The 25726-nt window shown below is 53.3% G+C and overlaps 2 protein-coding genes across 33 annotated transcripts in view; one reads left to right on the top strand and one right to left on the bottom strand.

Moving 5' to 3' along the window:
• The window catches only part of LOC102167870 (proto-oncogene Wnt-3), a 139044-nt gene that overhangs the window by 33689 nt on the left and 79629 nt on the right, over positions 1–25726 (top strand). For 4 of the 32 annotated variants that reach the window (XR_014821033.1, XR_014821030.1, XR_014821028.1 and 1 more), the window contains exon 3: positions 1281–1417. The gene's annotated coding sequence lies outside the window, so the exon portion shown is untranslated. Of the gene's footprint in view, positions 1–1280; positions 1418–1940; positions 2101–12968; positions 13119–14339; positions 14716–16806; positions 16885–16980; positions 17174–18382; positions 21479–25726 lie in introns of those variants that run through there. The other 28 variants (XR_014821037.1, XR_014821017.1, XR_014821036.1 and 25 more) reach the window with 18 other exon arrangements.
• WNT9B (Wnt family member 9B) lies at positions 1230–25640 on the bottom strand. Its single transcript, XM_021066827.2, has 4 exons — positions 25505–25640; positions 8342–8595; positions 6742–7007; positions 1230–5624 (listed from the first exon to the last, which is right to left on the bottom strand). Exons 1-4 carry the CDS (start codon positions 25582–25584, stop codon positions 5151–5153), a joined length of 1074 nt encoding a protein of 357 aa, XP_020922486.1. The 5' UTR covers positions 25585–25640; the 3' UTR covers positions 1230–5150.

Here is a 25726-nt window from a genome sequence, read left to right as displayed (position 1 = left end):
GTCACTTAGCCATTTTGTGCCTTAGTGTCCCTGTCTGTAAAAGGGGGAGGAAGGGTGCCTGCTGCTGTGTGAGAGCACTTCTGTCACTGCTCGGAACCAGCCGCTCCCTGGGCCCAGGAACACAGGGGAGAAGGAACATGCAGGTGGAAGTGCAGGTGCCCTCGTGGTTGGAATATAGGTCTCCTTTTGCCTCCTTCCCTGGGGACCCTGTGTGGCTCCCAGGAAGGCTGGCTGAAGAGTCAGGGCAGGGCAGGGACAAGCCTTCTCTACTGCCCTTTGCTCCAAATGGAGCCTTCTCCCCCATCAGACCCCCAGGAGCAGTGGCTTGTTGAGGACACGCATTTGCTCTTTCCAAAGCATCCCGGGAAGGCAGTGGCCAGAGGAGGGACTCTAGGGCTGATGCAAAAATGATGGAAACTGGAGTTCCTGCCGTGGTGCAGTGGGTTAAGAATCTGACAGCAGCAGCAATCTGCTGCAGAGGCTCGGGTTTGATGCAGTGGGTTTAAGGACCTGGCATTGCCACAGCTGTGGCTCGGATTCAATCCCTGGCCGCGGGAACTTCCATGTGCCGTGGGTGCAGTCTTAAAAAAAAGGAGGCAAGAGACAAAAAAAAAAAAAGAAAAGAAAAAAAGAAGGGGCAGTTCCTGCTGTGGTGCAGTGAGTTAATGATCCGACTTGTCTCTGATGTTGCCAGTTTGATCCCTGGCCTGGGAACTTCCATATGCCACAGGTGCAGCCAAAAATGGAAAGAAAAAAAAATAATAACCAAAACCATGGCATGGCCATTCTTCTCATTTCTCCTACGGGACCGTAAGTCCTGGAAGGCTCCTGCTTTGCCTTAACTTGCCTTCCCCACAACCTGCATTGCCAGCCATAGGATGCAGACACTAGAAATACTTGCCATTTCTGGGAGGGGACCCTGGCACTGGCCTCGTCTGTCTTGGTATATGACCTTGGATGGGTCACCTCCTCCTTCTAGACCTCAGCTCACCCAGAATCCTTAAAATGAATCCCCAAGCCGCCTCCACCTGAGGGGAGGCAGCTGTACAGAGGCAAGAACTCTGAAATACTTCGGAGGCCAGCGTTCTGGGTTCTAATCCTGCCGCCATCTGTTACTAGTGGCACTCAGGAGGCTTCACACCTCACAGCCTCCATTTCCTTGACCACAAGATGGCGGTGGTTGTGTCCGCCATGCAGGGTGATTGCAACGAAGCGAGACAAAATAGGTACAAAGCGCTGACATGCAGTTTATTGGTTTATTGTCTCTCTCCCACTTACAGTGTCAGCCCCACGAGACAAGGACATGGTCTCCTTCACTGCTGCACCCCAGCACCCCCGGGGTGGTGCCTGGCACTCGGTGGAAGCTCCCGAAACCATCGTTGATTGAATGGATGAACAGAACAGGTGCTCAATACAGGTTAGTTTTCATCGTAATTCTTAAATGTGCAGAGACAAAAAGCATTTGAAGGTTGTTGAGCAAGGGAACTCTGGGAAGCAAGAAATAATCTTCAGGGCTAGCATGGGTCTGTCAGTCTCTCTGCAGTGGAGGATACCGGGGAAGCTGGTGACATGCCCACGAGGGCCAGGCAGGAGCACCCCTGAGTGAGATGGGGGTACTGGGCAAACTGGGGAGCCCCAGCCCATCCTGTCTGATCGGGATCCTCCCTCTAGCTGACTGTGGCCAGGGTGAGAATGCAGGCCCCGTTTGCCAGTTTGGGGCCAAAGCAGCTGACCTTATAAGAGAAGCCAGAAGAAACCCAATGGAAAACAAATCATCTTTTAAAAGGAAAACACAAGTGAGAGCCAACAAAACCCATCGCTGGACTGGGAGGGACCCGGTGATGTAGCCCAACCCTCTCAGGCAGTGTGGGCAGAAGGAGGGAGGGCCCGGTAGTGCCCCCTCCCTCGCAGTGGCCTCCACGGGGTCCTCATCCCTCCAGGCCCCTCAAGAAGGCCCAGCCCCATCGCTGAGACACAGGAAATGCTGATATGCAGTCCAGATCCAAAAGGCCAGGTCACATGCAGCAGGGGAAGAAGCAGTCACTTCCCTGGGTTCTTGGGCTCAGGCTGTATCCAGACTTCGGGGCTCCCAGGCTCAGGGTAAGTCAGCCCCCATCACCTGGCCCGTGTCAGAGTTCTGTAAATATTCATTGCTTGAACCTCTTCAGCGTGACTTTGACCCTAGCCTTCCACCTCTGGTCTGCATCTGTAAAATGGGTGCAGTAATAGGGCCCTCCCTAACCCACGGGGATGACGGGGACACCAAGTGAGGTTAAAGGGACAATGGTGTTTCTGAATATCCAAGGTGCTTGACAGATGCAAAGTGTGGTCACCCTGGGTGTCATTATTATCATGGGCAAGCCGCTTTTGCCAGAGCCAAAGCGGGGGCCTGGGACCCGGGAGAGCAGAAAATTTACGACTTCACAAGGAGGATCCCAATCAAGCCCCTCTGGGTCCACATGCACAGAGGGATGTCACTCGCCAGCTCCAGGACAGTCCCCCTCAAGAGACCCAGGAGCCTGGAAGACCTCCTCCCCTGCCACCTGGTGTCCAGCTCAGGGGGGACCCCAGCATCTCCCCAGAAAGACAGCTTTCCACAGAGTACCCAACCCCACAGCTGCTGCTTCCCTACACATAGAAACTATAAATAACATAAATATTTTTCTCATATATTTTAGCTATATAAATTATTCTCTTTTGCCCTAAAATCTATATATGCGAGGTAGACCAAAAAAAAAACAAAAACCAAAAAATACCCTGTAAGTGTTTCCCTTCAAGCTGTAGAACGAGGGGGCACTGGTCACTGGTCTCAGGGGGCCCAGCAGGGCTGAGGTGGACCTTTGGGGGCAACTGGGAGGGAAAGGGGTAGGAGCAGGGAAAGAGAAGTCAGGGAGACCCCACAGGCCAAGGGGCCCTCAGAGCCGGCCCCAGGCCCTTGACCTGGTCAGTGTTGGTGGGCGGCCATGGCCTCGGTCCCTCAGTGTCTCCCCTTTATCTTCCTGCGATCCTGGCACTGCCAACCGGGGAGCGGGATGCAGCCGGCCTGCTGGTGGTGCCCCTCTTCCTGCTGCCTTCTGCCCAGGGCTGAGACAGGGTGGCGTTGGAGATGGGGTCTCAGAGCAGGAGGATGGATCGGGCTGGCAGAGAAGTCTCCACATGGTGGGGGAGCAGAAGAAACTAGGAGAACAGCCCTCAATTCCTTTGACTCCTGCCAAGATGTGGGCCAGCTTCTTGGGTCAGCGAAGTCAGCCTAGGGAGGGGGTCTCTGGGTCAGTCTGGCTTCTCATCAGAGCCTCTGCAGCCAGAGATCCTTGAAGCATCCCTCGGAGGCTGCCACTCCACCAAAGACAGGGCAGCCTCGCCCCACCCTTGGAGATGAAGGGCACCGGGGGTTTCTTCCTGGGCCTTGCACAGACGGCTTCTCAGCATTCGGCTGATTCTGAAGTTTCCTGTCCCAGCAAAGGGTCAGCAACTCTGGGTTCAGGGCAAAAGGAAGCTGACAGAGGGCAAAGCAGGGCCAAAAGAGCAGCCAAAGCCCTCCCGAAGGAGGTCACTTCCTCCCGGCCGGTATCGGGCCCTGCGCTGGGAGAGCACACAGCCTCCAGCAAAGTGACTCAGCAAGGTCTTGATCCTGAACCAGAGAGGCGTGTGCCGCTATAAGAGAGCCCTCAGCCTGGCAGGTCCAAGGGGGGTGCGTGCATGTGGGGTGGGCAGGTGCCTGAGGGTGCATCTGTGTGGGGATACCAGCTTCTCTCTTCCCTCCCAGGGCCTTAGCAGGTAGAACTGGAAATAGCCACAGGATCAGAGGAAATTAGTAGTCATTTCTGTTCCTCAGGTAAGAGCCAAAGTGGGGCGCCATTAGAAAATAAAGGGAGCCCCCAAGGAGCCAAGCTTAGCAAAGATTTTCCCATGCCTATAACTCCAGCCAGAGCAAAAACGTTAGATTAGAAATGTAACCAAATCGGAACTCATAAACCAATTCTCGTGCATCATGAATGCCAGCTGCCCTGGAGCCACACAGCACAGGTGAACCCCAACCACAGGGAACTGAGCCAAGTGGGCTCAGAGGAAGGCTGAGAAACGAAGGGGTCACTATCCACCCGGGCGACCTCAGTGATCCGAGCCCCACCCTAGGGACTGGCTCTTCCTATTGGTCTTGTGTCCACTGGGGTTTTTACTGAGCCGGGCTGGGTGGATGCGGATAACTCAGCTCTCAAGAATGAGGCCTCTGTGGAGGCATATTTTAAAAGCCAAGTCAGGAGATCCCATTGTGGCTTGGCAGGTTAAGAACCCAACAAAGTATCCATGAGGATGGGGGTTCGGATCCCTGGCCTTGCTCAGTGAGTTAAGGATCTGGCATTGCTGCAAGCTGTGGCATGGGTCACAGATGCCACTCAGATCCGGCATTGCCAAAGGCCAGCAGCTGCAGCTCTGATTTGACCCCTAGCCCAGGAACTTCCACATGCTGCACGTGCAGGGATAAAATGGAAAAAAAAAAAAAAAATCAAGGACAGGGCTCCAGGGCACGTATCTGACATAAGCTTTCCTTTCTCCAAACCAACAGCTCCCACCGTCTGCCCTTCCGCTCCATCTCTAGCACAGCAAAGCCACAGGGGGAGTGAAGAGGTCTAGCCCCCAGGGTTCCATGTGACTTGAGCAGGGCCTGAAGGGTGGACTGACCCTCCCAGCCAGACCCCAGCCTTTGCTTCCAGCGGATCTTGCCGCCTCGGGCTTCCCTGGCCCAGAAGCTCACCTCCCAACATCTTGCTGGTTTAGGCCACTAATCCCAGGAATGGAGATGGCAGAATGTCCTCTCTCTCCTCTCCAAGGCCTCAGTCCAGCCCTCCTCTCAATCTATTTCCTTCCACACCCTTTCCATTCTGCCCTCCTGCTGCAAATCCTCACCAAGGCTGGGGACCCTCGGGTTCAGGGGCGGGGCCCACACCTCCCGTTGCTGAGAGTTGAGGGAGGGGAAGGCTGCCGAGGCCCAGTGGGGAAAGAAGCCCCTCTGTACGGGCACGGTCCTCGGTGAGTGCACGCACTCTGTGGGTACCTGCCCAGAGGGGCAGCTGCACAGCTGGGTGGCCTCAAGGTGGCCTGGTGCCCGGGGAGGCCCTGGCAGCGCCCAGCTGGCACACAGGGCAGCAGGCCTAGTGCTTACAGGTGTACACGAGCTCCTCCTGCACACACTGCTGGCACTCCACGTAGCAGCACCACTGCACCTGGCAGTGGCAGGAGAAGGCCACCAGGCGGCTCTGGGTGTCATAGCCCCGCCCGCAGCACAGGCTGCTGCAGCTGGCCTCCCGGGAGCACACCCTGCCCGCTGTGCCAGGCGAATACTTGCTGGGCCGGCAGAAACTGGGTGAGTCCTCCATGTAGACCAGGTCTCCAGGTCGCGGGGCCGGGCCCTTGGTGGGGCTACCCGGCCTTGCAGGTGCCCACAGCTCCAGGCGGCCCAAAGCCTCATTGGTGGCACTGGACACCTTGACGGCCGAATCGTAGCGCAGCTTCAACACCTGGCCGGTCTCGCGGAACGGGGACAGCTGCCTCCAGCAGGTACGCACAGCACAGGAGCCCGACACGCCGTGGCACTTACACGTGGTCCTGAGGCCACTCTTCACGGCCTATGGGGAGAAGCAGAGCAGAGGCATGGTCAGAGGCCCCGGGCCCATGGCCCAAGCCTGCCCCTAGAGCACCAACCCCGGCCGGGGGAGTGGCGAGAGGATGGGAAAGAGACAGGAAGGTCCATGTGAGGGGAGCAAATGGGACACAAATGGCCCACGTGGCACCTCAGTGCAAACTAGCTCCAGGCGCCCCCTCCTCTGGGCAGAGGCAGTCCTCACGCCTTGGTGAGAGCAGTGTGGGCCCGATCTTAGCCCCGGCTCCTCCCCTGGCCCCAAGTTCTTATAGAGTAGACAGCTTGCACAACTGAACACAGCGGCCCTCGCCTACACCATGATGAGAACACAGAACACAGAACTCAATTTCTTAAAGAAACAGAGCCCTAGGAATTCCTGTTGTGGCTCAGCAGGTTAAGAACCTGACTAGTATACATGAGGATTCGGGTTCAATCCTGGGCCTCGCTCAGTGGGTTAAGGATTCAGCATTGCCACAAACTGCGGTTTAGGTTGCAGAAGAGGCTTGGATCCTGCGTTGCTGTGGCTGTTGTGTAGGCAGGCAGCTGCAGCTCCAATTCGACCTGTAGCATGGGAACTTCCATAAAAATACAAAAAAAAAGAAAAAAGAAATGGAGCCCTAACCTCTCCCAGTTTTCTCATCCCAGTGGACTCTGATGCTTTTTGCCCTCTTGCCCTCCACTACTGTGTGACCTCAGCTAAGTCCCTTCCCCTCTCTGGGCTTCCTCCGTCTTCCCATCTGTAAAGTGGAGGAAGGGTGGGGGTTGTTCCAGATCAGTTTTTGAACAATGTTAGCTTCTAGGACCTCTAGGAAGGCCCGTCCTTAGAATGGAGGCCCTTCCGCAATCATGTTCCTGCCTGACCAAGGCCCCATCCTGAGCCAGGCTCCCACCTGCTGCCCAGGACCCTCCTTACTTCCTCGTATCTGGTAAATGGTCCAGAGTAGACACCGAAGGAACACGTGGATTGAAAGGAGGAGGTTCGTCCTGGGCCGGCTCCATGTGTGTGCTGGAGGGCAGGGCGCGTGCTGGCCTCCTATCCACCTCATTCGCTGGCCCTTTACTCTAGCTGGAAAGGACTTTGGGGCACCTGAGAACGTGCTCACCTTGATGCCCACGTGGGTGTTGTGGGCATCTGCCCGAGCCCGCAGGTCTTTGCTTCCTCTCTTGGGCCCCAGGAAGTTGTTCAGGAACTTGGTGCTGTACTTGAGGTTGTCGCCACACACGCCCCACTGCCAGGCCTGCCGGCTCTCCAAGCCCGGAGAGTCATCGCAGGTGCAGCGCTCCATGCGGCCGGCGCTGCAGGCCCGGGCCAGCGTGTGCGTGAGGGCAGCCGAGGACACCGCATACAGGAAGGCCGTCTCCTTGAAACCTGGGCCAGGCCCCAGAGGAATCGGGGGGGGAGAAGGAGAGTGGGCTCAGGGGCCGTCTGCTACCCTCTGAGGATAGAGGGGTGGTGGGGGCCACTGTGATGAACCTGAGGACACAGGTCAGTGCAGCCTCCCCGCCACCTGCCCCTTAACCTCAGGCTGCAAGTTACTGTTTAAATGGGACTCCAATTTCCTATGGAGCGTGTGCCCAGGTTCTCGGGTTGGTAGGGCACAGGGTGCTCCCTCTACTGAACAGATGAGGACACAGATGCAGAAAAAGTTGACCTAGGCACCTGGTGAGCGGCAAAGCTGGGCTAAACCATCGACCTTGACTCCAAACTGATATGTGAACAAGTGGGACCAACCTGTTTCTGAGCCCTGATCCTCTGAAATAGGTCCTGTGGGCTTCCTGAGCCTCCTGAAGCCTCTCAGATGTCACTCTCTGCTACCTCCTGGGGAGTGGGCCCAATGACAGGCTGATCTTGGGTCTCCTGCCTGATGGATCCCAGACTGACCGTCCACCCACTTCTGGGACCATCACAACTCTTGCACTGTTGCGGCACAGCCCAGACCTGGCCTCCCCCATGAGCTCACTACCTCCCGCCTGCTCTCCAGTGGACCTGGGGTGCTGGTGACACTGAGGTAGGGGCATCAGCTCTGCCCCAGACCCTCCCCAGTCATGGGGAGCACTTGCCTAGAAGGGGGCAGGCTGCTCCTATCCACCATGGCTGCCTTTTTGTAAAAGTCCCTGCTGCTTGGTGATGTCATCACACGGTGACCTTTCCCTCCACCCCTCGGGCTCTGCGCTTTCTGGGGGCAGATGAGGTCTTGCTCAGCTTGGTGTCTGGCTCGCTGAGAGCCTCACAAGATGCATGGAGGGATGGAGGTGTGGAGAGAGGGAGGGAGGGAAGGATGGACCAGGGCATGTGATGAACAGAAAGAAACAGGTGAGGGAATGAACAAATGAAGTCAGCCTGCCTCAGGCTGAAGTCAGACAGCCTGACTGTCTTCTACCCTTCTTTGCTCTCGTACCTCTATGTTGTATAGGGGGCTGATGGAAGGGACTGGGGGACCACCTGTCTCATCTGCGGGCGCTTCCAGAAATGGGCTCTGCCTCCTCCCCTTCTCTCTGGTGTCCTCCTGCACCTCTGCTCCCCCCACCCCCAGACTGACGGAAAGCCTGGGAGTCACTAACTTCCAGCACCCTTTTCACTCGGGACTATGCTGAGTTCACAAAGGCCATGTGGCCTGGAGACAGGGGCCTGGGGAGGGGGAAACACAGCCTCCTCCCACCCCTCCTCCTAGCCCTCCTCCTCCTCCCAGCCCTCCTCCCTACCTCTCTTGAGCAGCCCCGTCCTCCCCTCCAGGCTGCAGTTCCAGCGCTCATGCCGGAACTGAAACTGGCACTCGAGCAGGCTGAGATGTGCGGCGTCCTGCAGGGTCTCAGCCAGGCCTGGCTCCCGTCGGCAGAGCTGCTTCTGCCGGCGGGACAGCTTCAGGAGGTCACATTGCTTCAGGTGGGCCCCGCCCTGTGCTGGGGCAGCAGTGCCCAGCCCTGGGAAGGGCGTCAGGACCTCCCGCCCGGTCAGGCTAGAGAAGGGGGCAAGAGAAGGGAGACCAGTGACCCTTGAGGTTCATGACAGGGAGGATGCACGATGACAGTCCCTAAGGATGTGGGGCAGAGAGGGGGAGGGGGCCTTCTTGCGGGCTTCATTATTTACCCCCTCTAGGAGGGGGGCTCTCCCCCTGGAGTTCTGCCCCCATTTTACAGAGTTGGAAACCAAAATGCTTATAATGAGGGCCAGTACAGGGCCTCAAACCCAAGTTTTCCAGAAGCCAGTTTCTACTCTTCTTACCCACCTTATTTCCCAATCTTGCTCAGTCAGAAAAACCACGTGGGGTGGTTTTTTTTTGTTTTTTTTTGTTTTTTTTTTTAAGGGCTGAACCCTGTACATATGGAAGTACTCAGGCTTGGGGTCGAATCGGAGCTATAGCTGCCAGCCTGTACCACAGCCACAGCAACACCAGATCTGAGCCATGTCTGCGACCTACACCACAGCTCACAGCAACACTGGATCCCCAACCCACTGAGCGAAGCCAGGGATCAAACCCGAATTCTCACGGATACTAGTCAGATTTATTTCCACTGCACCACAACAGGAATTCCCTGGGATGCTTATTAAAAATACGGATGCCCAGGGAGTTCCCATCGTGGCCCGGCAGTAACAAACCCAACTAGTATACATGAGGATGTGGGTTCGATCCCTGGCCTCACCCAGAGGGTTGAGGGTGTGCTGTTGTTACCATGAGCTGAGGTGTACGTCGCAGATGTGGCTCGGATCCGGCATTGCTGTGGCTATGGCGTAGGCCAGGAGCTGCAACTCCGATTCGACCCCAGGGCCTGGGGACGTACATATGCCTTGGGTGTGGCCCTAAAAAGAAAAAAAAATGCAGATGCCCAGGATCTATACTTAGCAATTCTGCTTCTGTTGGTCTAAAATGGGGCCTGGGAATCTGTGTATTTACCACATTCCTTGGGCAGGCTTGAGGATTAGAGCAGTTGGGAATAATGCTCATAGCCTTAGCTGCTGCTTGGCGGGAAAGCCATGTTCTTAAGGGGTGGGGGTGGGGGAGGCAGGCGGAGGGATGTCAACGTGAAGACACCCAGCCAATTTCCCTCTCTCCCTTCTATTAAGTGGCCGCCCAGGTAACGCCCTGCCAAGCTGACTTGTTTCTATAATTCCAAGATAGATCTTTTTGGCTGTGCTCATGGCATAAGGAAGTTCCCAGACCAGGGATTGAACCCACACCAGAGCAGTATGGACTGATAGGTGGATGAAGGTGCCAGCATGTCTGAAATGCCCAGATTCTGGAGTCGGGCTTCCATGCTTGAGCCCGACTGCCACTTCCTAGCTGTGTAACGTAGAGGCAGCTGAACGAGTGATCCTCTCTGCCTCCCAGGGCTGTTGGGAGGATGATATGAAAGTCACTAACCACAGTGCCTGGGACATGTCGCTTCACTTTCCTGCTAGCTGGAGTTTCTCAAAACTCTCTCCTCTTGGAGTTCCCAATGTGGCTCAACAGGTTAAGAACCAGACTAGTATCCATGAGGGTGCGGGTTTGATCCCTGGCCTCGTTCAGTGGGTTAAGGATCTGGTGTTGCCGCAAGTTTCGGCATAGGTCACAGACGTGGATCCTGCATTGCTGTGGCTGTGGTGTAGGCTGACAGCTGCATTCCAATTTGACTCCTAGCCTGGGAACTTCCATATGCTGCCTATGCAGCCCTAACAAACAAACCAGAAAATTCTTTCCTCTTGCAGAATGCTTTACCCTCTAACCTGGGCAGAGTCTTCCCTTTGTCCAGATAAGAGGGAGTGCCTAGAGCAGATGGGCAGCAAGGTGAGGAGTGCATTTAGAGCCCATCTGCCCTCCCCCAAGAAGTGATCGTGAGCTGTTTCTCCCAGTTCAAAATCTCTGCTGTCCTGTCCCCTGGTGACCCTTGGTGTGGGTGAAATAGACATCATTCTGCCACCCAGCTGGAGGAAGCAGCCCCTTTCCGGAATATGTTGGCCTCATGGCCACGGGATAAGATCAAAGGTGGAACCAGGCGATGGGTCTTAAAGCTCCTGCTCCGATGTGGTACTTGTCACTTGTGCTCAAGTGCCACTGGCCAAGGCAAGCCCTGTGGCCAAGCCCTGAGTGGTCAGAGAGGCCACATCCCCAGAGCCATGGCTCTCCTGCCCCAGCCGAGACACCTGGCTGGATGCCACACCCTCCCCATCTGCCCCGGGCCCCAGGTGCCCCCAGAAAGTGCCCATCAAGTCCAAATCCATCAGGTGCAGCCAACCCAGTGTGCAGCATATCTCCGAAACCCCCAAGCAGAGACAGATGCTATCAGGCTCCTCCCGGCCCAGCCTGGCCCTGGGCTCCCCTTCCAGACAGGGTGAGGGCAGGGACCCGTTAATCATTAATCTGGGGGCAAATGGGTAAATTTCCAGTCCACCAGGTCTACACCCAAACCCCTCCCTGCAGTCTGGCAGGAAACCCTTAGAGCTTGACCCTTGGCAGGTCCAGAGCCGAACCCGATGTCCACTCCAGCCCAGGAGGCCCCACCCTGATAGCCTCCGGTGGGGAGGGCAGCTCAGGGGCTGCAGGAGCAAAGGTTGCAGCAGCCATCCAGCCCATCACATGTCTTCCTCCCCACACCAGCGGCCGAGGTGAGGGGCAACCTCTGTTCACACCCTTCTTGTATTTCGGAAATTGGGACCTCCCCCTTGCAGTAGCCGATTGACAGATGAGACAACAAGCAGGGAAAGATGGGGATTTTGGCCACTAGGGCTGCACGCCCTTCAAGGCCTGTCTCAAATGCCATTTTAAGAACAATAGCATTACTTTTCTATCATAGTAGCTAGATTATATGTTATATAATGTATCATTTATATTCTATTATGTAGTATTATCTACCAGATTTTAAGTGCTTATTACTAACCCCTCCTTTTTTTGTCTTTTTAGGGCCGCACCCATGGCATATGAAAGTTCCCAGGCTTGGGGTCTAATCGGAGCTATAGCTGCTGGCCTACACCACAGCCACAGCAACGCCAGATCCAAGCCATGTCTGCAACCTACATCACAGCTCACGGCAACTCCAGATCCTAAACCCACTGAGTGGGGCCAGGGATCGAACCCGTGTCCTCATGGATACTAGCCAGGTTAATTTACCTCTTAAACCCTTTAAACTACTCTTGGTTGGGTTGGCTCTATCTGTGTGGTTACCTGTTGGCCATTTTATATCGTATGAGCTCGTGGCTCTCGCCTCTTGATTGGACCAATGAGTATCACATGACCCAAACCGAGCCAATCAGTTCTTGCTCTGGGAATTTGGCATTTGACTTAAGAGAGCATACAGTTGCTTTCTCTTTCTTTGGGTGACTGGACTTGTAACTCAAGAGATAAATAGAGAAAGCAGGTCCCAAGAGAGAAAAAAAGAATGAACCAAACATATGGAGAGAAGCAGAGGCGAGAATGGGAGAATTTGGGGAGCTTTCCAATCTGCCCCTGGCTGCAGATTCTTCCTGTGGTCAGTTGTGTTCTTGCTTGAGACACTGCCTGTAGTACCGTGTCAAGGCTAGGAGTCAGATTATCTAAAGAAGGGTGCCGGCCCTGATAACCACCTTCTGACAGCTGTGGAATGCCAGCACACCCTAGGCTGCACCTGTGAGCCGGGCTCAGCAAACACCTTTTCCCCCCATCAACGGGCACCTGTTTTTTTAATTTCATGTAATAGGCCCTGTGATTGATGGCCCCAGGAGTCCAGTATCAAGTCGGTTAATTTTATTAGCAGTAATGACACTTAGTAGCGATTAATGGTCAGGAAAGGCAGCCAACCGCACAGCAGCCTCAGGCCACACTGGGCCCTGGTCTGCCCAGGGCTGCTCTTGAAAAAGGCCCCTTTGTACTGCCTCAAGGGCCCCTATAGGGCCTAGAAAGACAACGGGGAGACCTGCCAGGACCCAGTTTCCCTTTTATTTGTTTTCTATGTTGCAGTTGGGACCATTTTTCCTTTGAAGAAATAGTGCTAGGACATCAAATTTAGAAAATACCTTGGAGTTCCTGCTGTGGCTTAGCGGTAATGAACCCAACTAGTATCCATAAGGATGTAGGTTTGATCCAGGCCCTCGCTCAGTGGGTTAAGGATCGGCATTAAGGATCAGCAAGCTGCTGCATAGGTTGCAGATATGGCTCGGATCCCATGCTGCTGTGGCTGTGGTATAGGCCGGTAACTGAAGCTCCAATTCTACCCCTACCCTGGGAACCTCCATATGCTGTGGGTGTGGCCCCTAAAAAGGACAAAAAAAGAAAAATACCTTAACTGCTTTCCTTAAACAGCGCTAGTGAACGGGCCAACCACATGCTCTACAGATGCCATGGCACCTGTTAGAGACAGTTTCTTCTTGGATTTCTAGGTGCTTCAGGTTCCAGTCTGTCCGGGATCAGTGGACCTGATTCCCTCTCTCTGAAGAAACCATCTCTGGCACCCCAGGCCTGCAAACCCCACCCACCAGGCCCTTCTGCAAAAATCTCAATTATCCACATGTTAGTTGAGCTCCTTGAGGGTAAGGTATACATGAAGATCAAATGAGCTTTATGAGTCTAATGAATCCAGACAAAATCTGGGGTTTTAATGAAGACAACAACCTCACGGTCAGATCAGATGCTATCAGCCAAGCAAGTGACCAGTGTTCTGAACTGAAGCACAGAGGACGGATAATCCATGAACTTTCTAATTGCCCTTCTGGGCTGACGGACAGAGGTGCCCCTGAGCCCCCTAGGACCATCCCCTCTCATCAGCTGCACCTGCTTTGGCCCAGCTGGTCTCCCCACTCCTGCTTCCTGTCAGGCTCTTTCAGACGGACTTCCAGCCTCTCTTGTCCTATTAGGAAAGCAACGGCCCCAGATGACTGGCTCCACTCTCCTCCATTCTTTGCCCCCAACCTGTGCCCCTCTGCTTTTTGCATCTTCAGCCCATGACCAATAATAGTCAGGTTGATGAGACCGGAAGCCCCCACCCCCGCGCAGTGAGATGCCTCTAGCTTTGACCCCAGAGCCTTCCCGGCCCCTTTCCAGGCCACCTCGTCTCCTCCCAAAAGGGGAGAAGTCAAGGGTACACCTCAGGGCTTCATCTCACGTCCCACCCCCCAGAACTCCTCTGTCCACTCCTGGCCCTTCCTGCCCCTGCCTCCTTTCGCCCCATTCCAGGCTCATCCCATCCTCAGTTTCGGCTAATGCCGCCCTGTCTGGAGGACCTTGAAGGAAACCAGAGAAGGTTCTCCCGGGCTTTGGGCAAGCCTTCCCCGAGATGGCTTTGGTCCCTGAGAAAAACTAGAGTTCACCCCGGAACAATAACCACCGCCTTCTGGAGTGTGGGGACCCAAAGACCTCAGGCCCCCAAGGCTGTTCTGGCCTGGGGTGTCTGACCCCAGCTCCGCCCTCATTTATTGGTGACCCTGGGGATGTCCACTCCCCCCAGCCCCGCAAGCTCACTCTAACAAATACTCACCGACAAGTGGGAGAGCATGACCAGAACCAGACTGCCTTGGTTCAAATCCTACCTCCACCTCTTCCTAGCTGTGCTAGCTTGGGCAAGGCCCTTCACTTCTCTGTGCCTCATCTGTGAAATGCAGACAATCACAGCACCTCACATGGTTATTGTAAGGATGAAATGAATGAATATTTGTAACTCCTAGAACAGTGCCTGGCACACAGTAAGCTCCAGGGAAGTGTCATTTTTCTTTTCTTTTTTTTCTTTTTTTTTTTTTTTTTTTTCCGCTCTTTAGGGCCGCATTAGTGGCATATAGAGGTTCCCAGGCTCAGGGTCAAATACGCTGCAGCAATGCAGAATCCGAGCCGCGTCTGTGACCTACACCACAGGCAACGCCGGATCCTTAACCCACTGAGCAAAGCCAGGGATCGAACTTGCAACCTCCTGGTTCCTAGTCAGATTTATTTCGACTGCGCCACGAAGAACTCTGGAAGTGTCGTTCTTGAGCATTTATTACGAGCCAGGTGAACCTGGCTGGATTCAGGAGCACTCCACACTCTCCCCAGGTCCCAGGGGGCAGGGGAAGGAGAAGGCTTTGAACCAGCCCAGCTCCCAGCGGAACCATCAGCACCTGCTCAGGGACCCAGATGAAATCTTCTGCCACCATCTGGGTAAGACCCTGACCTCAGCCAGTCCCTTCCTGCCTGGAGAGGGAGGCCGGGGGTGGGGTCAGAAGCCCCAGGGAGCACTCCCAGATCTCTGGGGAAGGCTGGGCGGGTGCAGAGCACGTCCCATCACCTAGGAGTTCCCCCGCTGGCCTCTCCACCCCCGACCCCTACCCTTGTTTCTGCTCAAGAGGGCCCAACGGTTCCACAGGAGGCTGCCCCCAGGATGTGGGTGGGTGAGTGGGTGGGTGGCACAGGACAAGACCGGCAGTTCCCAGGGCACCAGGTAATGCCAGCCTGTCTGGACCCTTAGCTGGAGGGGCCAGGAGCTGTGCCTGGCACTAGGGCCTGTGCCAACTGCAGGCAGCTGCCTGGGAACCAGGAAAGCCTTGCCCTGCCCGGAGCATCGGCCTTGGCCCCCCAGCAAAACCCTATTAGATGCTCTTGATAACAGGCTTCCGCTGCAGGACCATTTGCATGGTAAATGCTCCTTTTGTACTTTCATCTCAAATATCTCAGTCCACCTCTCCCGCCCTCGCTAAATCCCCCTACACGCACACACACACACACACCCACACACACCCACACACACACCCACACTTACTCACACTACCTACTCCTTGCCAGCAGCAAAGAGCTCGTGAGGGCAGGGTCTGGCCCAGGAACAGAGGGCACAAGACTCTGGGCAGCCCTTCCTAGGAGAGGGAGGCCCAGCCCTGGCTCCTCTCCCCTCTTCCTATCATCTCAGGGGCCCCAAGGTTTATGCCGCTGAGAAGTACAACCCTCCCTCCATCTTTCAGACCCCCCCTCCTTGGCAAACTCACTGTGACCTCATACCCGCTCCAAAAATCTGTCCTTCATGAGCAGCATTTTTTTTTTTTTTTTTGTAGGGCCAAACCTATGGCATATGGAAGTTCCCAGGCTAGGGGTCAAGTCGGAGCTGCAGGTGCTGGCCCACACCACAGCCACAGCAACGCTGGATCCAAGCTGCGTCTGCGACCTACACCACAGCTCACGGATCCTTAACTCATTGAGCGAGGCCAGGGATCAAACCCGCATCCTCATGGAGACTAGTTGGGTTCTTAACCCACTGAGCCACAACGGGAACTCCACGAGCAGACTTAGTGGAAAATTTGGCAGGTAGCACTTCCCACTTTTACTCCAACTCCTTTCCCCCCCTCCCCTTCACCCACTCATGTATTTAAATATCAACATAGAGGATTTTATTGAGCATCAGCTTCAGGCCAGAGAAGAACCAAACAAACCATGGCTCACTACTTCCCTGTCCTCCTGGGTCCAGCCTCCCTTTGGTCCCCGGCTCAGCCTCAGAAGCCACCTTGAAGACTGAATCAGTACACTTCCCCCCTGGAGCCCACCCCAGAGCTCCCCCCACCCCCGTCCCACGGCTCGGAGAGAAAAGAGCCTGGCCCAGCTGTGGGCTTTGTCTCCCCAAGAACAGCTCCACTTCCTGTTTCTCAGCCTCCCAAAGGGGCTGCCTGCTGAGGGTGGCATCATGGAGATGGGAGCTAAGTGGGCAGCAAGCAGCCCGCCCAACAAGCTTGCCTTGCATCTCAACAATCTCCGGTATTTAGAGCACGGCTAGTGCACCATCTGCAGAGGAAACGCTTCCCCCTGCTTCCCTCCCGTCTCCCTCCCACTCCACTCAGCCTCTGGGAGGGGAAGCCCCTGTTCCTGGCATGCATGGATCAGGTGGCACGGAGGCGGCCACGGAGGGCACCAAAAGTCACTCCTGTGCGGAGGAATCCCTCCCCTCCGCAGGCCTGGGGTCACGAACATCTCCCCCAGCTCCCTGCCTGCGTTCAAATGTACACGATTTGAGTCGCTGTGTTCTGGGGCTAGGGAAACCCTTCGGGGTCACCCAGTCCAGAAGGCTTGTCCTCATGGCTACTGGGAGGTACCCCAGGGGCTTCCAAGGGCAGGCGGGAGGGCAAGAGGTTTGCCAAGTATGCAGGTCTCTGTTTTGACCTGTTTGGTACCCTGGAAGTTCATGTAATTTTTTTGTCCAAGGTGACTCACTGAGAAGTGGCAGGGCTAGGATGGTGCCCGGGTCTCCTAACTGGCAGTTTCTTTTTTCAGGTTTAAAGTAACACTTCAGGGAAGCAAAAATCAACCATCCCCATAGCAAATGCCTAGGATGACAGGCACACAAGACAGGTAGGATTGAACAGAAGGAAGTCTGACCAGGACCCGAACTGGTCAAACTTTAACCTGGCCTAAAACTCAGTTTCTTGGCGTTTCCTTGTGGCACAGCAGGTTAAGGATCTGGCTTTGTCATTCACTGCAGCATCTCGGGATCCTGCTGTGGTGCAAGTTTAAGCCCTGGCCCGGGAACGTCCACATGCTGCAGGTGCAGCCAAAGAACAAAAAACAAAACACAACACAACTCAATTTCTTTTCAGCCAAGAGTCAGAAATAAAGCTCATGCAAGTGGCCTGCCAATTCATACTAAAGTGTGAGCGTCTGATATAATATTACCAGTGCCTGAGAACATACTTTGCTAGACAGAAGGAAACTCAAAGGAGAAGGTCTGGGATCATAAAGAGAGAATGGAGAAGGCTGGGGTGAGGAAGGGAGAAGGAAGAGAAAAGGGGAGCTGGAAGCCTTGAGATAAGCTTCTCCAGCTTCTTGGATTCACAGGCCCAGCCCTGAACCAGGGAAGGAATAGTTTAGGAGACATAGGGTGGGGACTGCAGAGAAAGGCAAGTAGTCACTGAGGCTATGTCGTCTTGGGGCAAGCAACACTGCCACCCAGCTCTGGCCCAACCTTAGGGTCCTGGTTCCTGGGCTGGGAGACTCTGGCCACGTTTTAAAACTGTGGTAAGCTGACCAGCCAAGCAGCTTGTCAGGCTCTTGAATGGTCACCCTCCTCCCTGTGCACAGGTAGGCTCAGGCTTGGCTGTGGGCCCTGGAAAGGCCTGGCCCCTGGTGATGCCTTGAGTGTGGTCACCCTGTGATGAGGCCAAGTCCCTTGTTTGCAGATGCTCTAGGAGGAGATGTCCCAGGCCATTAGATTCCATGTGTCCTCCTGCAGGTCCCGGGGATGGCTCCAACCCCTCCACCCCCTCGCCTCAGCTCTAAGGAGAGCAGGGCTCTCCAGCCTGGTCAAGGACGCACTCCCTGAATATGCCTAGTGAGGGCCAGAGAGGCCAGGAAAACCCAGGGGATGGAGAGAGTTGGAAGGGGCTTCCTTGGGAATAGAGCAGGGTCTTCCAGAGCAGGACCAGGACCAGAACAGTGTCCCACCTTGGACCGTCCTGGACTCAGAGCCAATCAAGGCTGTCGCAGAGGGCCCTCCCCTCAGGCCAGGCCAGGCTCCTCCTTGCCCTTCTGCCGTGGCTAACTTAGCCCAACCTCCATGCCTTTCTTCATGCTGCAACCCCTACCTGGGTTATCAGTCCAAATGCCCTCCTGGATCCTCTGGACCCTTTTACAACTCCAGCTTTTCTAACACTTGGCTTAAAAATCAGGGAATGAGAAAAGTGATCCTGAGGCCCCATCCAGCTCAAGTAGGCCGAGATGTTTGTCTGCCTCTTCCAGGAAGTCCTCCTTACTTGCCAGCCGCATCCTACTCTAACCATCCAACTTCGTTGTCTTCTCCACTTGTTCAGATATAGCAGGTCTGCATGGTTCACACTTTTTTCTTCCTCCGCAGGGCTGTACAGAGATCTCTCCAAGTAGCCTGCAAGCCCCTTGGCAGAGTTCCTGTATTCTCATCGCCTGATGTCGCCCTTCACCAGCCCAGACACTTGCTGACTGCATGTATCAGATGTTGGGCTCAGATGTTGACCCCAGGCAGAGGGTCTAGCTCCAGGCTCTCCCCTAGCCTATCCCACACCCAGGCCTATACCACCGGCCTCCCCGCCTCTCACTCCGACGCCAAGGCTGCAGGTGTCACCTAATGCCCCCCACCCCCACTAAACCTTCCCAAGCTCGAGCTTGCCTGTTGCTCCCCAGCTGAGGCCCCCCTTCCCCTGGGCAGCTCTGACCCTCAGCCTGTAGCCAACACCTCTCACTTGGCATATGTCGTAGGTTATCTCTTGCACTGCACGTTCTTGACTCTTGGTTTGTCACCCAGTTTTTTATGTGCTTATGTCTCCAGTTCATGCATGGCTCCCTTTGAGCCACAGTCTTGGGGCCTCATGGTTGGCCAGCTCCCTCCCGAGTCCCTAGCATTGCCTCTAGTTCACAGGAATGTCAGGGCGGGCTGTCCCCTCTCCCTTTGGTTGGCTCTTCCTCTCCCCCAGACCCTCCCTCTCTGCCCCGTCATGTTTCCTCTTTCTGCATGGCTCTCAGGGCACGTGCTGCTTGGTCATGACCTGGCCTCTGTCAGGATGGGAGCGCAAAGCAAAGCAGGGAGCAGCCGCTGGCCCCCATCAGACTCCGGAAGTCAGCCACACCTGGCCTTCCGTGGGAATCCTGGTGGCAGCAGAAATGAGCGGGGAGGTGGGGCAGATGCCTCAAGCCCAGACCCTCCCACAGGAGAGACCAAAGAGGGACGGCGAAGAGCCTCAAAAAGCCAGGAGAGAATCGAGCCACCATAGTACTCAGTCCTGGAAATTCCAAAAAGACTGCTTTTTTTAGGGCAAGAGCCACGAAGCTCTACTTTCCCCCTTTTGAGACCAGATGCATTTCAGAATTCAAGAGTTTTCAAATTTTAGAAAGATAATATAATACACGTACTGTGTATAAGAGAACAAACCTAGCAAAGTATAGGGAGAAGCCAGCAATCAGACATTATTTCTGCAGAAGTACATCTACAGGTTGGGATAAACAAAGACCATAGCTATTTGCACTTTGGTTTAGGTCACGTCTCGCTGCCGTTTGAGTTCACCGCAGCTGTGCTAAAGAATTGTGGTTGCTGCAGCTTTCTGGAGTCTGAAACTATGGATAAAATTTTGCGAACCTGCGAGAAACTTTTAGTACCTGTCATCAGGAGAGGTTGTGCCGTCGAATTTTAAAGAAAGCCCCCGGCCAAGTTCTCACTGTGGATCAAACCCGCATCCTCATGGATGCCAGTCGGGTTCTCTAACTGCTGAGCCACGACAGGAACTTCTTCGGCACTTTTATGTATGTAAAATCCTCATAACAACCCTACAAGTTAAGGATTAGCCCATTTTATAGATGGGAAAAACTGAGGTCAGAGCAGATAACTGGCTTGCCACAATTAGTAAGTGGTTGGCTAGAGGACTTGAACTTGATCTGTGTGACTCCCAGGCAGGTGCTCCTTATGCTGTAGCTGGGCCTTAGGCTGCCTCCCATCCTGCTCAGGCTGATGTCAGGGCCGAGATATCACAGCACCTCATAGCACCTGGCCCACCTCCTCCTGAGCCCAACTTCTGCCTGAGCACACAAGCCTAAAGGCACCAGGACCTCTCCCCATTAGGAGATTCCAGCCCAGGAATCCCCACCCCAACCCCTTGCTTCTCTCTCCTCTCGGTTTCCCCATCCTCAGCCTCAGAAACTCCACCATCCACCGAGGAGGCTGGTTTGACCCAAACCCTAGAGTCCCAACTCCTCAGGGGTTACAGTTCAGCCAGAGACAAGCTAGACGAAATTCCTTCCCCAAATACAGTGATTCTTATCGGTAATGTTTGGCTTGCAGTCTGCTACCCCAAAGCAGTACAATTCCTTTCACCCTTGTCCTTGCCTTCAACCCTGTTTTTCTCAGGACCCAGTCAATCCATAAAACTGTTTTTAAAAAATCCAAATACATAAAACACTTAGAAATAATTTTTTTAATTGTTTGCAAGGCCCACACGCTGAAAAGTACAAAACACTGCTGAAAGAGGTGCTCAAAGCCCCCAAAAGAGAGAGAGGGCCAGTTTATAAATCAGGAGATTCAATATTGTTAGAACGCCAGTCTTCTATAAACTAATTTACAGATTTGATGCAGTCCCACTTAAAATCCCAGCAGATCATCCTGTAGATATTAACAAGTTGATACTAAAATTTATGTGGAAATACAAAGGACCTAGAGTAGCCAAAACAATTTTGGAAAAAAAGTACTGGGTTTTAACACTTATCACAGTAATCAATACTGTGGCATTAGCCTAAAGATAAGCTTATGGAATAGGATAGAGAGTCCAGAAATAAGCCCTTGCATATTGGGTCAATTGACTCGTGACATAGATGACAATGTAGGAAGGATCATCTTTTTGACAAATAGTGCTGGATTTAGTGGATAGCCACGCAGAAGACAATAACCTTCAACCATTACTTCACATCATCCACACAAAATAGCTCAAAAAGAATCATAAGACTTAAGTGTAAAAGCTAAAATGATGATGACGTTTCTAGAAGAAATCTCTGCAACCTCTAATAGGCAGAGATTTCTCAGATAAGACACACAAAAAGTAAAAACCATGCCAGAAAAAGTTCAAAAGTTGTACTTTAACACAACTAAAACTGTCTCTTCTTCATAAGATAACAATAAGAAAATGAAAAGGCAAGCTACAGACAGGAGAAAAATACTGCTAATACTTTCTGACAAAAGACTTATATCCAAAATATGCAAGCAGCTCTTACAACTCAATAAGAAGAAGATCAATAACCCAATAAAAAAGATATTCAAATGACCATATGATCCAAAAATCCAGTCTTAGATATGTACCCAAGAGAAATAAAAACACATGTCCACAAAAAGGCATGTGCATGAATGTTCATAGCAGCTTTATTTGGAATAGCCCCAAACTAGAAACAATCCAAATGTCCATCAACTGGTGAATGAATAAACAAATTGTGGTACATCTATGTGATGGAATACTACACAGCAAGGAAAAGGGGATGTGCTACTGATATATACAACAAACATGGGTGAATCCCCAAAATATTATTTTGAGCAAAAGAATTCAGATGCAATAGGGTATATCCCATATGATTCCGTTTATATGAACTTCTACAATGGGTAAAACTAAAGTGGCAGAAAGCAGAGAAGTCATGATAGTGGGGGAGTGTTGACTGCTAAGGAGCACAAGGGACCCTTAGCATGATGGCACTATTCTGGGGAGTAATTGTGGTGGTAGTTACATGGGGTTTTACATTTGTTAAAACCCAATTCATGCACTTAGATTGCATGCATTTTATAGTATGTATTGTTGATTTGGGAAAAAAATAAGGTTGTGTTTTCCTTTTTCACAATGATGACACTTCCACAATCCAAGAAGATGGTTAGAATCCCAGGAACTACCAAAAGTGAGCCTGTACTGAGCACTTGCATGTGCCAGGCACCCTATTAAGGCCCTTTCATTCATTATTTAAATTAAGCCCCACACCAGCCATTAGGATGGGCATTATCATCACCCAAAGCTCAGAAACGTTAAGACACAGCCTGAAGTCACACAGCGAGCAAGAGGCAAAACCAGGATGCAAAGTAAGGTCTAGATGACTGAAAATCCTGTGCTTCCATAAACAGCTCTGTACCATCCCTAAGACAGGAGAGAAACGCACACAGTGCAGAGGTCACACATCTAAAAAGCACCATTAAAGTCAACTATGTTTTTTAACATTGCATCCACAGGAACTATTTCTAGTTACAGAATTCACTGGGCTGACTCAAAGACTGGACTGAGTGACAAGGCCTATCCTATACCCAGCTTTTCACATAATACAATGAGCATACATTTATAAAACACCACAGAAGTTAATATTTGCAGAATTCCCAAGCCATCTGAGCCAACACATGCGCTCTTGAGTGACCCTAGACTTCCAAGCCAGGACCAGCTGGTTAGGGAAGCTTAGGACCTCCAGGTGCTAAAGACCTTGAAGGCAAGTGACTTGACCATGGACAACACAGAGAGTGGTCCAGAGCCAGAAAAGATCTGGTCCACCTCCCATCCCATTGTCACCAGGCCATCCTGTCTCACTGCTGAGGACAGAGAATTTGTGGCCTCACCCATCCCTCTAAAGCCAAGAGAGTCTGACAGAGTTAACCAAGTAGGGGAGGGGTTTACCCCCTCCCCCTCCACAGCTCCTTTGCAGCTGCTGTTCTCCTCTGTGACCACACAATATGAGCTGTGATCGCTGTTCTCTGCAGAGCAAAGAGCCCAGAGTGCAGGCGGGACCTGATCTCTATCCTGCCTCTCCCATAACTTGCTGTGTGACATAGGGTGAGTCACTGAACCTTTCTGACCTTCAGTTTCCTTTGGGGAACTATTACACCCATCCTGTATACCTTAAGAATGGGTCTGAGGATCAGATGACAAAGGGGCTGAATAAGAAAATGATTTGGAAACTGCACGACTAGTATTATCAGCATCAACAGAATTAGGCTCTAGACTCATGTAAAAGAACCAGAAGCAGTTGCCAGCTCACTGGTTTGGGGACGATGGTTGCTTCATCTGAAAAACATAAATAATAATATAGGACGTGCTTGAAGCAGGGAGTTAAGACCAGAGAAGTTTTGGGGGTCACTTCCAATTCTTTAAGTCTGATTCTATAATTTCAAAAACCTCAAGAAGATTGGCCTCACCTGTTCTCCTGATGTTTGAATTTTTTTTTCATCAAGATGCCAAAACACTTGCCTTGTAATCAGAAATGAGATTTCAAATGCTAATGACCTGGAGAAGGGAGAAGCACATCGCTTCTCATTTTCACTACGGTGTGAATGACTGATTTAGAGTTCTTCCAGAGCAAGTCATAACAGGGCTTACTTCATGAGCGTTCAAGCTGAATCCTGTCCTTTTCTCTGAGACCAAACACATGAGAGCATGAAGCCCCAGTTTTAGCTTATTCTCTAAGCACTTGTCCTCCTCCCCAGATCGGGGGAGGGGGGTGGTAGCTTAAGTGTACTTTTGCCAGCTCTGTCCAGGGGGATCTCACGACTTGGAAGAGGTGGCCCATGTGCACTTGAACCCTCTCAGCCCCAACCCACCCCTGATCCCTTTTCATTTCCCAGGCCACCCTCTTGCTCACAACCTTCAAGTTCCAGCCCTGTGTACTGCCACATACTTTTTTTCCCTTCCCACCACACCAGCCCGGGTGGTCCCAGCCCTCTGGAGCCCCTCTCCTCCCACCTCACCTGGCCCTTGCCCCATCCACAACCTTCAAACCCGAGCAAACAAAAAGACTGTGGCAATGAGCAGGTATCCGAGCTCATCATTTGTCCTCTACAGTCCGGCTCAAGTCCCTGTTGGGGCTGGATATCAAAATACTGTACCTGGTCTTCTTAATAATTACTAGCATTTACTATGTGCTAGACCCTGTTTTAAGTGCTTTGCAAGTACTAACTCACATGATCCTCATAGGAAATAAGCACTATTATCTCCATTTTACAGATGAGAGACTGAGGCACAGAGAGGTTAAGTGACTTGGCCAAGAGCACACAGCTAGCAAGTAGATGGATTAGGGATTGAACCCAAATTCTGTGCCCTAACCATTCGATCCTGTGTCCTGAGGTAGCAGCAGTGTCTTTTCAAGCCTAAAATCATTGGGAACAACCTGTATGTACAGTGCTCTTGAAGTGAATAGAGAGGCTTAGTCATATCAAGTTCAGCCCCTTCTTTGTACAAAACGGGACACTGAGGCAGAGACTGAGTGGTCTTCCCAGGTCACCAGCAAGTTGAGCCCAGAGCTAGTCTGGGCTGACACTACCCCACCCCCTATACATTTCAGAAAAGGCCATTGCCCACAGCCAAGGCATGCTTTAACCAGGGGTCATGACCTGGAAATTAGCACACAGCCCTATTCCAGCCTCTCCTGGACCTCTCAGACCCTTATTCACCCCTCCCTGCCAGGTCCTCAAGAGTAGTGTCTGGCAAGCCACTTGCTTGGTGGTTTATGTTTTTGGGGTTTGGCTTTTGTTTTTTGTTTTTTTGTTTGTTTGTTTTTTGCTTTTGCGGGATGGAGTTAGACTGTAAACCTCACCCTGACTTAGGTTGAAGATTTCAAAAAAATGATTTAAAGTAACAGGCTGTGCATACTTGGAGCAAGCGTGGGGTGGAGGTCAGGAAAGTGACTTCACACCCGTGACCCCATCGCCCACCCCAAGTCCCTGCAATTCAGGGTCAGAGAATGAGTGATGATTGCCCTGTAACTTGTTCTCCAAACACTGCCTGCTTTCACCTCATTCTCTCCCCAGGTGTCACGCCACCTCTGATCCTCCTTTTCCAGTCATATACACCACCTCCCCTCTCACTCTCTTCACCATTCTCTTGAGAATTCACCCAAAGCCAGGTCTGAAATTTGGTCAGGTTTCCCCCACAGAGGTTTCTCTCCGCGTCTCCAGCTGACACTCCCCACAGTCCGCAGGTTCCTCCATCGAGATCCCCTCCCCCGGCTTCGGTGACAACCCACCCGCCCAGCCAGCCAGCCAGGTCGCTGCTCCTCGGGGCAAAGGCAGAGGGTGGGGAGGGAGACCCTGGCAAGGGCTATGGCTAGACAGAGCCCACGATGGGGGCTGACAGAGCAACGAGTGAGGGTCAGAGAGGATATCTGAGCCCGAGACTGACGCCTGGACCGGAACAAGGTCCGAGACGCCTGCAGGGGTCCGGGAGCCTGCACCGGGCCAGGGTCCGAGACCTGATGGAGTGGGCGGGATGAGGTCTCGGACAGGGCAGGGGAGAAGAGCGGAGGTGTAGGGGATCAGAGCTCGGACCGAACCTGGGAAGCCAGAGAAGGCGGTCGGGGCGCGAACTCCGACCCTGAGGTGCGGCCAGTGCTACCGGGGCTAAGGACTGAGTTCGAGATCCCACCCCGGCCACCAGCGGGAAGGAAAAGTTGGCGGTGCTGCAGCGGGAGGAGGGGAAGGCAGGCGAACCGGGGCGCAGCGGGCACTGACCCGAAGTAGGCGGCGGCGGCGGCGGCGGGCAGCGCCAGCAGGCAGAGCGCGGCCAGGGCCAGCGCGGGCGGGGGGCGCATGATGCCGGCGACGCGGCGCCCTGTCGCATCTCCTCGCGCTGCTCAGTGCTCGCAGCGCCGCCACCAGCCGCCTGCAGGGCTTTAAACCCGGGTGGTGTGGGGCGGGGCGGAGCGGTTGGGGGGGCGGGAGTGGCGCTTGCAG

This window comes from Sus scrofa, chromosome 12, assembly GCF_054392235.1.
Source record: "Sus scrofa isolate SSC_HxYL_T2T_F1_AM1 chromosome 12, Sscrofa_HxYL_maternal_Yorkshire_Landrace_v2.0, whole genome shotgun sequence".
Classification (NCBI taxonomy): domain Eukaryota; kingdom Metazoa; phylum Chordata; class Mammalia; order Artiodactyla; family Suidae; genus Sus; species Sus scrofa.
Note: the sequence above shows the minus strand (reverse complement) of the source record. Positions and strands in the feature narration are given on the sequence as shown.

Coding starts and splice junctions, on each gene's coding strand:
- WNT9B (XM_021066827.2), bottom strand. CDS start 25,584: ATGCGCCCCCCGCCCGCGCTGGCCCTGGCCGCGCTCTGCCTGCTGGCG. Junction 8,596..25,504: donor GCCGCCGCCGCCTACTTCGG/GTCAGTGCCCGC, acceptor CCCCTTCTCTAG/CCTGACCGGGCGGGAGGTCC. Junction 7,008..8,341: donor GACGGGGCTGCTCAAGAGAG/GTAGGGAGGAGG, acceptor GGCCTGGCCCAG/GTTTCAAGGAGACGGCCTTC.